Consider the following 13619-nt stretch of genomic DNA (forward strand, 5'->3'; position numbering starts at 1 on the left):
AATTTGTGGGTACGAACAGCCTTCAACGCTCATCCGGGATTGTCTGCTTGTATGTTAGGAAAAGCCCCACACACTTGTATCATGTGACTAATTTTCTGACTATTCCCTAATTTAATATAACTATAGCTAGGTAACAAGATCACATCACACATAGAATGACAAGTAAACAGTATGAAACCTGTTGCCTCTATAGCACAGTGCTAATAACAGGACAGTCTATTTTTATTGTATTGAACAGGTATGTACGATGAGATTTCTCAGAAGTATGGTAGTGTTTTGTGAGCAACAGATGAATGATCTTCAGAGTGTAAAAAAAAAAAAAAAAAAGAGAAAACTTTCCTGGCATCCAGTTCAGCAGTTGAAAAATATATAACATTATGCTTCTTTAAGTGCATTTAATTAGGGTCTGAGCACCTTGTTCTATATAAACTTTATTTCTTCTTTGTTTGAATTGACCCCAGAAAAACACAATCCGAATGTTCGCAGCAGTGCAGAGTGTATCAGGAGAGGTGTGCTGATCTAATGGGAAGCAGAGACCTGTCCAACTGCTCCAATATTGAGTTAGAGACTGACGGTTATATAGTGGAAGAAGCAGGGTCCTCCATCAGCACACAGCAATGATCTGAGCCTCCTGTCACAACGATGTGGAAAGACTATGGTGTCAAACACAGCTCTACATGAAATAAAGTTCTTACATCCAACGTGTTAAACAGTATTCCTTCATTTGATCCTACTTGTTGCCGGTGGCAACTAAAGTGTTAAACACGCTGCCAAACACACACACACACACACACACACACACACACACACACACACACACACACACACACACACACCCCCGCAAGCATCCCCCAGTCTCTGAGCAGATAAATCTTAATGAGCATGAGAACAGTAACTAGATCTGGAAGACACAATCGCTGAGTGTAACAAATATAGATCATATAATTACACAGTGGTGTTTCCTCATTCATCACATGTCTGGATAGAACACTACTCATCTCTAGACCCCATACTGTGCCAGAGGAATGTGACTGTCGGCTACGTCCAGCACTGTGTGTACTGTATGACTGTACAGCAGATCTGTCCCGAGACTACGTACAGCAAACTGCACTGCACGCCTGCAAACTGCAAAGTGTAGACATCGGTATGTGGCACAAATGAAGCGTGCTCGGGCAATCACGGAGAATACATTTAATAAACAATTCCTGCCTGCAATTGTCTGTTGAAAACCCACAAGCGGTGCTGCCGTTTCATAGGTAGCTGGTGAATAAGTGATTCCCCTTATCAAGTTCAGTAATGATGGAAACAAATATTGATTGTTATTGCAAAGAAAAATGAGTCATTCAAAACTGTAAAAACTGAAGCATCAGTGGGTTTCTGAGTTTTCAACAGAAGATTTTAGGAAGGAGTGGTATTTCAGGCATGAAGAATTATTCCACTAATTTGCAATTTCCGGCATAACCATTTTAATTAGGTGACATATTGGGGTTACACTTTAACCTTACAAATCTTTAGCTTTGTGGTAGACCATAAAGTTCCTTACCTCACCAAAAGCACCTCTTCCAATCACTTTTAGGATTTCAAAGTCTTCTTTATGTAGTCGCAACTGCTTGACTTTAAGGGCAAATGGTTTGGCTGGAAAAGAGAAGGAAAAGATTGTTATTGTGACTGTAGCAGTTCATTGCAAAGTTAATTACACCTACTGTATTGTCACCTACAAGATACACTTTCTAAGAATAAAAATGTACAATGATCTGGGACAGATTACGGGCATTTCAGCTCTCCGCTCTCTAATACTATACATGCACCAAAGTCACACAATCAATCGCTAGCTGCCTATAGGTTAGCTAACAGCAAAATCTGGAAAATCATTGTCCGTATCCCACAGTATGGTACCGCTAGTCTGACCCCGCACCTGTTGGCAACATTATAGATACTTGGACGAATATGGACACATGACTAAATATTACGAACATAGGACCAGATATCCCTCTCTTGTACACAGGAGCTAACGCTCTCCCTGAGCAACCTGGAAGGTTAACTGGAATAATAATGAGCATGGGTTCATGAGGCCAGCACCACCCGAATCAAGCTGTGGATAACAGTGAGGTGGTCGGCTCCCACCGACGTTTATCAAGGTTCCGATACAATTCGGAGAAACACAGATGAAATCTGAGCATAGGCAAACCAATGGGGGGTTTTCCTGGTGCCTGGAAACCCCCATCCAAGCCTGGGGCACTGTATAATTGAGGTGGCTGGACCCTGCCCCCACTTCACACGGCTCTGCTTGAAAAGGGAGAGCTGCGTGCACCTAACAGTAGTGCACGCAGCATTGTCCATGTATATTATAGGGATAGAAAGAGTTGGAGAGCAGCCATGCACTGTCTAATATTATAGCCACGCCCCCATGCATGCTGGTCACGCCCACTGGCGGCGTGGTGTGAAAACCCCCCTCTACAAATCCTGCATTTACCCCTGCTGAAAGGCAGCTTCACGCCTCAACTTGGGATAATACTTCCATGCAATTGCTGCATTGTTGCCAAGGAGTATATCATATTATACAAATTAAATTAATATTTCAAATACCACAGTAGTTTTGCAAAAAGATGATCACAGGGACCCATCCTCGCGGAGACGGAGACCCTGCATTACACCAGACCACCCCTGGTTTGAAATAATCATCAGTATATGCCATAATTTGCTACGATAAAAATAAAAAAACAATTATGTATAAACCAAGAGTATCCCCAAACATTTAAGCGCCCATTTCATATTTTAAAGTAGAAGTATTTGTCTGTAAACATGTGCTTTGTATCAGAAAGAATCACAGTAACCATCTAATGAAGCAATATTCCCCTGGGCTGGCCGTTGTGAGCACAGCCAAGATATCATCAATATCTATTTTCAGAAACTACTTAAGTTCCAAATGATGTTAAATCCAGATCACACATCGTGGGAAACAACAGGAGTGTCTCTACGTCTATTTGGTTTTTTTTTTAAAAAAAAAAAATAGATTTGGAGCTGAATCTATGAGAAGAGAGGGACTAATGAGAGCAGGCTGGATTTACATCTGACGGTGAATGGCTGAGAGACGATTCATTCACTTCTATGGCTGAATATGAATGAATGGACGTCTTCCCGCTGAGTCACACTGAGAGAGGCAGAGGGAGGGGGGCAACTGACAGACTGGTTGTAACTCAGACAGTGAATGAAAACAGGTTGCTAAACAGAATTATTAATGGTTTGAGGCATCAGCCTCGCCTGCGGGGACAGAGGTGTAAATTAAACATCGCATTGGTTGCCTACACGGTGGAAGCGGCCATTTTGTGAGCTTAACAATACTGCAATATATCAATTCACTGTGAACCAATGACTGTATTGAGGAAACCGTTTGAGCGTTCAGATTGCAGACATCCAACAAATAATTTTCTATATAAATTCAATATTTTCTGTTGAGAACATGTTTGTTCAGCCTCAGCCATAAATATCAGATTTTCAAATCGCCTCAGACGACTACACAGGACCAACGATTTCCCTCACCCCGGGTGATGGGACCTAGTTCGGTTTTAGCCGCACGCGTAGTAGAATTTTCGGCATAACTAGACGCTCAGTAACGGTCAGCTGGACTTGAAACAGACTATTGGGCATTATGGGGTCACACACAGCATATCAGGCCAACTTCCCAATTATGGAGAACAACAGTAGCGAGAGAAGAAATTGTTATAGAAATATTATCCTTTATTGTTATGCTCTAAAAACAATTATAGCGAAATATTAAAGAGTAACCATAGATTGTTGAAAATGTAGGTGAATACAGTTAAAGGTAGGGTAGTTCAACTACCTTTTTAACTGTATTCAGTTAAAAAGTATACTACTGTGTCAGTATTGTTTAATCACTGCGTTTGCTCCCAATTGTAGAGCGCTATGGAACTTGCTGGCGCCATATAAATAAATGATGATTCCCTCAAGTACAATAATATTTTCGAACAGAAAAATCTTTGATAGACCTCAATGGGGGGGGAATTCAATTCCCTTCAGAGTAATGCAGCGCTAAACCTATTACCGTTAATATGGTCATTTTAAACACTGATTTCTGTTCGCGGCTCGGCGTTGGTATTGCCGTACTAACAGTAATTATTCGCACTATTACTGTAGTAACGGTAATAGTGTGCAGGCTGCGTTACCTTTGACAGTAACGTGACTAATTGAATATGCCCCAATGAGACTGCTTAAATAAAACAGCAATATTTGCACAAGTGTGCAGTAACCATGGCAACCAGATTCTAGCTGCCATTTACCTAGAGCAGTTTAGCAAGGGAAAGCAAACATTTGATTGGTTGCTATGGGTTACAGCACTTTTTTTTTTTTTGCTCATAACATGGTTTCACTGTGGGGATTCTTTGACTATTAATGTTATTAGAAATAAAACACTGAGATATTCCCTGTATGGTAAGCACAGGGACAGGCCCTGGTAACAGAGATTCCTGTTGCCATGGAAACTGTAGACAACTTTCCTTATGAAGCATTAAGCACTAGAGGGAAAATAGCCATATTTAGGGTGCCCTACTTAGGAAGGATCAGACTGCTGTGTACTGCACTTCCTAAAATCAAATGTATCATCAAGTTAGCAGTTTTCCCATGTTGTGTAAAATGATGAATAAGAGAAATTTATTTTTTATAATAGAATAAACTAAAAACGTATACAAGACCCCGGGCTTTCATCGAGGTCACGGAACACAGAGACGACTTCTATTATCTATATATTCCATGGCAGGGGGTGAATTATTCTTTATAATATATGAGCTGTTGTATGGTACAGAAATTAAGATATTTGATATGAATATCTGATATGAAGATTTTCTTTTGTTAAAACTGGGGTTGAACTAAATGTGAGCATTTTTTTTTTTATAAATTACGTCTGGTTTTTTTTTTAAATGAGAGAAGGGAACGCAAGATTCTGTGATAGGGTGCCACATGGGGGAGAGGCTGGGGGTGTCTAGCTTTGGGCTTTACTGCACATAACATGACATAATAGTGGGTGCAGACAATGGCACCCACTAGTTATAACTACCGCTGTTGCAAGATGTGATACCAGACCCCCTCACCTACAGACCCCAAAACCATGCCCCCCCTGCAGATTGTAGTACTTACGCCTTGAATACGAATACAAATCACTCCTACATATGTGTAAACATTTTAGGATCATCCAAAAATTAAGATATCTGAAGAAGTCCGTATTAAATAGCTCTGCGCATGCTCATAAACGTTCCTAACGCCAGTGAACTCAACTGCATGCAACTGTCTGAATGCAAATGACACTTACGACTGCCGAGGCGTGCAACGCAGATGCGGCCAATGCAAGTCCTGGATTCCTCTAAAGTACGCTTGATTTCGTATCACTTGCACCAGCTACGGGGCAGGTTTAAGTGATGGCGACGACTGACACTGTATAGTCTCTGTAATTAAAACCACACAAATGCGTGGCACTAGATAGCAAAGATAACATGTATATGCAATAAAGATAAACTTTAAAAATGCTCTTCATGTACATTAGACATTATAAGCATCTTCATTTATTTAATGTAAACAAAATAATTTAAGTCCATAATTTTATTAAGGATTATACTGTTGAGTTGTTAAATTATTTTACAATGTACATTTTTTTAAATGTGTTCTGACGTCACCTTTTAGTGAACAGACGTTTGTGTGTATATTGCAGTCAGCTGTGTGTGTCTACGTACGGCAAATACACCCAGATTCAAATTGGGACGTATCTTAAGACACATTTGGATTTAAATACGGCTGGAACTCATACTTGCCAACTCTCCCGGAATGTCCAGGAGACTCCCGAAATCCAGGTCGGGCTCCCGGACTCCCGAGAGAGCAGGCAATTCTCCCGATTCCCGTCCGGCTCTACAAATTAAACAGAGGGGGGCGTGGCTTAGTGGTGCCGTGTACGCGTCATTGTGGCCCCACCCCCTATTTTTATTGGCCAAAAAAGTGATGACTGCTCTGGGGCCGGGGCTGACGACGCAATTCTTCGAGCCGCGCCCCCACACACACACACCTGCCTCCCGGACCTCGCGGGACACGACGGCAACTATGCCAAAACTATGCACAAGTTCTGTGACTTTTTTTTTTTTTTTAACACGCAACAAACATGAATCAGACCCAGTGCGAGTAAAGCAGGACACACATTACACAGTCTTGTCTTACAATAAGATGACTGTAGAGCTGTCAAAACATCCTCATTTGTGGGCCTGAAACAATCAGATCTGCTGGATGAAATGTGACTGGATTTTTACAGACAGGTCAAACACCTCAAGTTCTGGGAACAATTATATTGCATCATAATAAAATGCTTTTTAATATTAGATCAACTTCTTTTAGATTCAGTATTCCCTCTTATGAAGGCAACCTATATTTGAAAAATAAATGACATTAGAAGTCAGCTTGGCATAGCATCATCCTACCTGCTTCTGCCCATCCACAGTTTCACACTTAATAAATATTTTCTTTATTGAAGCTGCTGATTGAAAAGCCGCACGAGACTTAACGCAGAGAAAGGTGTACTACCAGCGAGATGTTTTTTTATTTTGGCTCCTGTCCGTGATGAGATGGGAATTAGCAGCATGAAAACTAGAGAGATCGGCAAGAATTTGTGTCAGGGGCGCGCTGTGGTGAAGCAGCAATCAGGACTGCTGCTAAAAATAAGTGACATATCTAAGAACCGCTAAACCACATATAATCTGAAGTACAGGAAAGGAGGAAATGGGAGACCACAGGGTACAAGCAGAGTCGTACAGAACTAAAACCTTCTGTGCAATATTCAGTGATCACATGGTCTATGGCACTGTAAACGTCACTAGGCCCTGACAATGTAGTCTAGTATATAAGCTACCCCTATATTAAAAAAGGAACAGCTATAAATTTATTCTTCTATTAATTCGTACTACTCAACTGTTCTCATTAACATACACCAACAGGTATGTTAACGTGGACCCTTCCTTTGTCTATGCACTCTGTAGTCAGCCATTTTGTGAACCGAAACGATACTCATTAAAATGCAGCCTATCAATTCGCTGGAAACCAGTGACATCACTGAGACACGTCTGGGCAGCCATTTTATGGTCTGTACCAACATTCATGAGTATGAAACCTATCAATCTCCTAGAGACCAATGGCGCCACTAAAAGCGTGAGGTAATTTTGTCTCATGCCGTATATTGTATCTCACAGCCAACAACCATCGCATCGGACGGAGAACGCCAACTACAGTATCCCGACTACCATAGTCAAGGACAGTTCTTGCCTTTGGTAGCACACACCAAAATATGTTAAATTTTGTTGTGTGTTTAATAAACTCTACGTGCCACTAAATGCTGGACACACATGTATGCTATCGTAAGCAGTTTTCTGTGAAACCCCTCTCTGGAATAATTGAATCAATTGAACAAAAAGTCTGGCATTTCCTCAGCCTCAGTCCACACATACAATATCCCAGCTACTTCTTAGACCCACGCAAATAAGAATTTACTATTTAGGTCATCTGGAGACCAGCCAGCCCGCCCTGTCTACACCCCATCCCACAGACATGCAAAACAAGAAATAAAGATTTTTTTGGAACAGAGCATTTTTATGCTCTGGTTTTACTGTAGTTGGAGACTTATTAATATTGCTGAGTGTGGAGATATAATGGAGCCTCCACAGTAATTTGCGAGTAAAGGAGTGGCAGGGTTTTAAAGTTCAGAAGGTAACTGGTCCAAACGTAACTAGACTTGATAAACAGGGAGTTTCGATGGGATGGGATGGACTGAGGCTTGCTGGACATACTTAGCCACCTGGCTTTGGGCCCATTGGGCTTGGAGCGAATTCAAACTCTATATTCTCACTCGACAGCTAAGATTAAAGTTAATGGAGGCTTGTCAGACTCCGTTGGGATTACCAACGAAACAAGACCCTTATCCCCAATGATTTTCTTCTTATGTATGGAAGCCTTAGCATGGTCCATAAGAGTGAATATCTGGACTGTGTATGAGACAAAGAATTTAAACTGGCACTCTTTGCAGACGACATTCTCGCTATCCTCACGACCCTGTAATCTGGATTCCGAACCGAATGTCCGAATTCCGCACCTTTGGAGATCTCTCCGTCTTTAAAATCAATTACTCAAAGTCCAAGTGACCCTCAATATCTCAACACTTCTAGATATAGTCGAAGGTCTGAAGCCTGCATTCCTGTTGTGTCTGGCACCCACCCAACTTAAATACTTGGGTGTGATCATAAATAGGGACATATCCAAGATCTACATGGATATTTTTTTGCCCATTACTGCGACCATCCGTAAAAACCTGAGAGAATGGCTCCCAAAGGACTTCTCCCCGATAGGTAGAGTCTATATAGTGAAAATGAATCTAATCCAGAGAGTCCTCTACTTACTACACGATCCACATCCCCACCTCTTGGTTTAATTGACCTGCCTAGGGCCATACCACACTTTGGAGAGGTAGACGACCTCACTTCAAACATGACATCCTATACAAGACCAAATATTCAGGAGGCTTACAGTTGCCACATTTCTCTACCTATCACGACGATGTCAGGTTGAATAATATAATGAACTGGATGAGAGGAGGGTCAGACAAACAGCGGGTTTGGATAAAGGTATATACATTACACACACCCATTAACATAGCTCCCTGGCAACCCCTTCCCACCATCCATCATCCGACAATTTCTCCGACCCTGACTAAATGGTCCAGACTGCGAACTGTCCCAGATATATCAACGCTGAACTCACCCTTGACCCCACTTCTCAACAATTCAAACTTTCCTCCTGGCCACTCGAAACAAGCTTTCAAACACTGGACACAAGCCAGAGTCACCCGTATCGGCCAGCTGGTGGACACCTCGGGAGTTATCCCATTTGCTGATCTTCAGACAAAATGTGAACTACCCTACGCAGAGATGTAGATCCACCTACAGTTACAACACTTTCCATGTCCCCCGGGGTGTTCACGAGATTGCAGAGAGAGCACTCAGGCAGTTTGAGTCCTTATGTATCGCTCCTCGGTACCCTTAACATAATTTGTCCTCCATATATCGAATCTTGATTGCATACTCCTTTAACGCACCTCCCAAATTCACTAGAGACTGGGAGTGCAATTTGGGCGCCATCAACCCTGACCAGGAGTGCTGTGACATTTTCCAACGCACCCAAGCTAGCTCAGGCACTGTGCGGGTGATTGAAACACAATATAAAGTGTTGACTCCGTGGTACCAGTATCCCAGCCAATTAGCCAAAATGTTTTCTGGGTTCCTACATCTAAGTTGGAGGTGTCAACTGGCACCAGGCTCTGGATGGACTACACATCTTATACCCTTCTGGGACACAGTTTTACTCATCACCAAGGCGATTGTGGGAACCGTGGTACCCAATTGTTCGAAATATTGGCTACTTAATTATATCAAATTGCTAATTTCCCAATACAAAAAATCCACCTTGAAGTACTTCAGCAGTGCAGCGAAGGCTGTGATACTGGTCCACTGGAGATCCCCAACACCCCCTTATATTAAAGAATGGTTTATACGTTTGGACTGGTATATGTCAATGGACGACATGATTTAATCCGTGTCTGATAGATATAGAGAATATTACCAACTATGGTTTGAATGGATTGAATTTAAAGACTATACATTATATACCCAATGTAATGAATAAGGTCCGGCCCCCCTCACCTCACCTGCCCTCCCCTCTTTCACTCTCCATTCTATCCCCTATTCAATAAAGCAGTTAAACAATCACATTACACTTGATTTGTTCAAAAACACTCCTAACAGTTCCGCAAGTGGGACTTTCACTAACCTTCCCAGTTTGGTGAACAAACCGCCTTACTGGTGATGTCAAATGTTTGAATGATGTTATTTAATATACAGCCCGCAATACTGCTCAACTGTGTTTATTCTGTTTATTGCATATGCAGTTTTATTTTCAATAAAAAAAGATTTTTATAAAAAAAAATCAAAACAAAAACAGGGAGTATGTTAAAATAGGGAGTATGTCACGGTCTACAAATAAACCCCAAGCATAAGGAAAGTTAATTCACCCACTTAGGAATGTACTGAGTGCACCCCCCTCTCCCCACTCCCCCAGGGGTCTCGGGTATCAAAACACACCAGCCACAAATATCATATGCAAAGATAGCGGACTGAGAATTTAACTGGGAGCACTAAACATTTGAAAACAAGTTGCTTTACTAATAATAACATTACCAAATACATATGTAAATGTTTCCATTCCTTGACAGAAATTGAGATTATTTTTTTTTACATTGTATTTACACATGCTGTGCAGTTTAGTGCAAGCTATTGTTCTATGTTATCATCTTTTTTTTTTTTGTAAAGGCTAAATGCGCTGTCCTTTAATGGGATTGCTGGGAAGTCTGTGTGTATGAAAATATCTTACCCACCATCACAACCTCCGTTCTGATAAGTGCCTTATTCAAACAGGTTTGTATTTTCAGTTTTGTGGTCCTTTAAGAGAAATAGCAACCATGGTCATAAGCCACAAACCGATTTATATCTGTATTTTAAGACAGCTAAAATCAATATGGCCGTCATTTACATGTAAAAGAACCAGCAAACAATCAACGGGAATAATGCACTGTAAAATATATGCATATTATAAGCTGCCCCATGCAGAGTGTTTTTTATACAAGTCACAGAACTAGGAGGTGACTGTAAATATACTTTAAATTTTACAGTGAGGGGCTGCAGTATTCCACACCTCTATCTTAATACTACAGCATGCCTGGAGCCACAGCTGCAATACTTTCAAATACTAAACCACAGCTATTTATACCACTAAATTTTCTTTAAACTAACTATTTTTTTATTGCACAAGCCAGGGGTTGTATAACCTAATAACATACTATCAACCCGGAGTTAGATGGCTGCAGCGTTGGTAATAAGAGTGGAATTTACTGTACGGGCAGACGGGGTCTGTATGAGAGGTAGACGTTTACTTAAAACATCTGTACTTTCCATAAACAGTTGTCTGCGGTGTAAACCAGGCCAGGGAATAGGCCTCGCTTTCTTCATGATACACTTGTCTTTGTCTTAGTGACTGGAAGACAGCGACTATTTCTAACATACGAAAGAGCTAGTCAGACATGTTGGATACTGGCGAATTCTGCCAGTATCCAACAGCAGACACATCAACATGCACAATGGAGTTTCCGTATACATCAGCACTGTGCCGGCTCAAGGCGCGATCGCTGGGCACCCTACACAACGCACAGACATTCGGTGCCTAGGCCAGGGGGTCAGGACGCAGGGGCAGCTCTAGGTACGGTCTGACCCGGCGGTCAGACCGTGTCTCACTCTCCTGCACACGCATGTGCCCTACGCTCCGGCGCCCTGCTCCCTCCTTCTCACCGACTGTCGGGCGTGAAGTCATCATCAGGTCCAGACGTCGCCAGGGAGGAGCCGTGGCAGAATGTGACGAAGGGGGGAACAATGCAATGGTGGAGGGCAACGCATACTTACCTACTTTCTTCAGCTCCCTTCCGGGAGCCAGCCAGTGGAGGGGGGCGTGAAGGGGCGGGGTGGCCGAAATCGCGTCATTTCGGCCCCGCCCCCTGTGACGTCATGACGCAAATTGCGTCATTTGACAGCGGGGGCGGGGCCAAACGCCGCGATTCACCGGGAATCGCGGCGTTTGGGATCTAATTCTGCCCACTTCACTAGGAAGTGGGGCACTTCCTAGTGAAGTGGGCAGAATTCGGGAGATTGCCACACTCGCCCGGGAGTCCGGGAGACTCTCACAAAATGCGGGAGTCTCCCGGACATTCCGGGAGAGTTGGCAAGTATGGGGCAACGGTGTGATAGATGGACATATTTTATAATAGATGACATTGTATTATTCATACTTGCCAACTTATGGCAAGTATGATCCGGGAGCCTGCCGGGGAAGGTGGGCTTGCAGAGGGCGGGGCTCCAAAAATCGCATTATTTTGGGCCCGCCCCTGTGATGTAATGACGCAGAACGAGTCATTTTCCCGGTGAATCGAGGCGTTTTGGACCTATTTCTGGTGGGCAGATCCGGGAGATTTCCACACTCTCCCGGGAGTCCGTGAGACTCAAGCGAAATGCCAAGTCTATGGTATTATTTCAATTACACCATTGAGAGGCCCCGGTATTTCTGTTTTTCTTTTGTGAATTTTTTTTTTTTTTTTAGTTAATAATAAAAGATTAATTTCTAAACTTAGTTAAGGGGGCACCGAAAATTCTCGCACATTGGGCTGCTCAACCCGAGGCCCGGCCCTACATCAGCCTGTACAGCTTAGTGAGGTACTAGCTTAAAACAAATCACTTTCATCCATCTGAACCTATAATTTATTGCTGGGTACAACAAAAGTCCTCTCATGACAAAAATATATACCTTTTGTAAATGATGGGTTCCTTTTTTTTTCCCACATAAGGACTTAAAATGGCACCTGTGGCCTTCACACCGTGGTAGCAGCCATTTTGTGGTCTGAACCAATATTCAGGAGAATGCGGCATATCAACCGACTAGGAGCCAGTGGTTGCTTTCCCATGAAAAAAGGCTCACCAAACAAAACGGCTGCCTCTGCTGCGCTGCAGTGACGTTACTAGTTCCTAGTGATCTCACAAGTCGCATTGTGCCCAACCCACAAAATGTCTGCCTCCACAGTGTGGATAACACCAATGTCCTTTCAAGTGCACAGTTTAAGGCAAGTAGCTTCGGATTGTGAGGGGTGAAATCTATATTATATGAATTCTGTCAGTGTTTGGCCTCAGGAGTGACAGAAATGGTTTATATGGACCAGATATTTCAACAATTAATTCTATTTATTGCCAGACGCATTCACTCGGCAGCCTTGGAAGGAGCAATTGTTGACTAACCTTTCCAACTTTTGCAATTATTCCGAACATCAACACCTTGCATAAATTAAAGCGTTTAATAGAAGCTTGCGAGCGGGCCAGCGTTTGCATCCAAACCAAAATATTAGCCTGGCTCCTAACTTAATAAGCAGGTGCCAATTTCACATGCATGGACTTCCCGTTTTCCATGTTAAGTCACAACTGCTTGGCCCGAGGTATAGTCTTACACACTTCACGCGCTTCCAGTGCTCACTGACAGACCACCAGAGGTACAGCTGGTGCCGAGGAGATCATTAATCAACAGCGTGACCCTTACTAAGACCTCATGAAAGGCAGGACAGCAAGTTTGACTGCTGTTTTTTCAGTACTAGTTGATGAGGATATATGGGGACTATGCTGCTGGCTTTGGAAGATAGGGGTTGTAGTCCTGTAACAGCTGAAGTAACAAAGTATACTAGCGTCTGCATTAAGGGCCATTTGTTCGCTGACTAAAGTCACTTAGTGATGTCACAAGTTCCTAATGAATTGATAGGCTGCAATATCACGAATGTTGGTTCGCCAAACAAAATGGCTGCCTCCACTGTGACAGGCACACTTTAAGGTCACTTTAGTTAAATACAAGCTAAGTTTCCTCACAGAAACAATTGAGATGCACAGGACAGAGCTCGCTCCACATTGGGTATAGAGGAAGCAGCTGTGATACTCGGTGTAATG

General features: G+C 42.6%; 1 protein-coding gene across 5 annotated transcripts in view; it reads right to left on the reverse strand.

Annotated features, from left to right (window-relative positions):
• The window catches only part of CDC42BPA (CDC42 binding protein kinase alpha), a 149993-nt gene that overhangs the window by 96919 nt on the left and 39455 nt on the right, over positions 1 to 13619 (reverse strand). For all 5 annotated transcript variants that reach the window (XM_075204355.1, XM_075204356.1, XM_075204354.1 and 2 more), the window contains exon 2: positions 1544 to 1635. In XM_075204355.1, the coding sequence (XP_075060456.1) occupies positions 1544 to 1635 (92 nt within the window). The remainder of the gene's footprint in view (positions 1 to 1543; positions 1636 to 13619) is intronic.

The sequence above is a fragment of the Mixophyes fleayi genome, chromosome 3 (genome assembly GCF_038048845.1).
Source record: "Mixophyes fleayi isolate aMixFle1 chromosome 3, aMixFle1.hap1, whole genome shotgun sequence".
NCBI lineage: Eukaryota > Metazoa > Chordata > Amphibia > Anura > Limnodynastidae > Mixophyes > Mixophyes fleayi.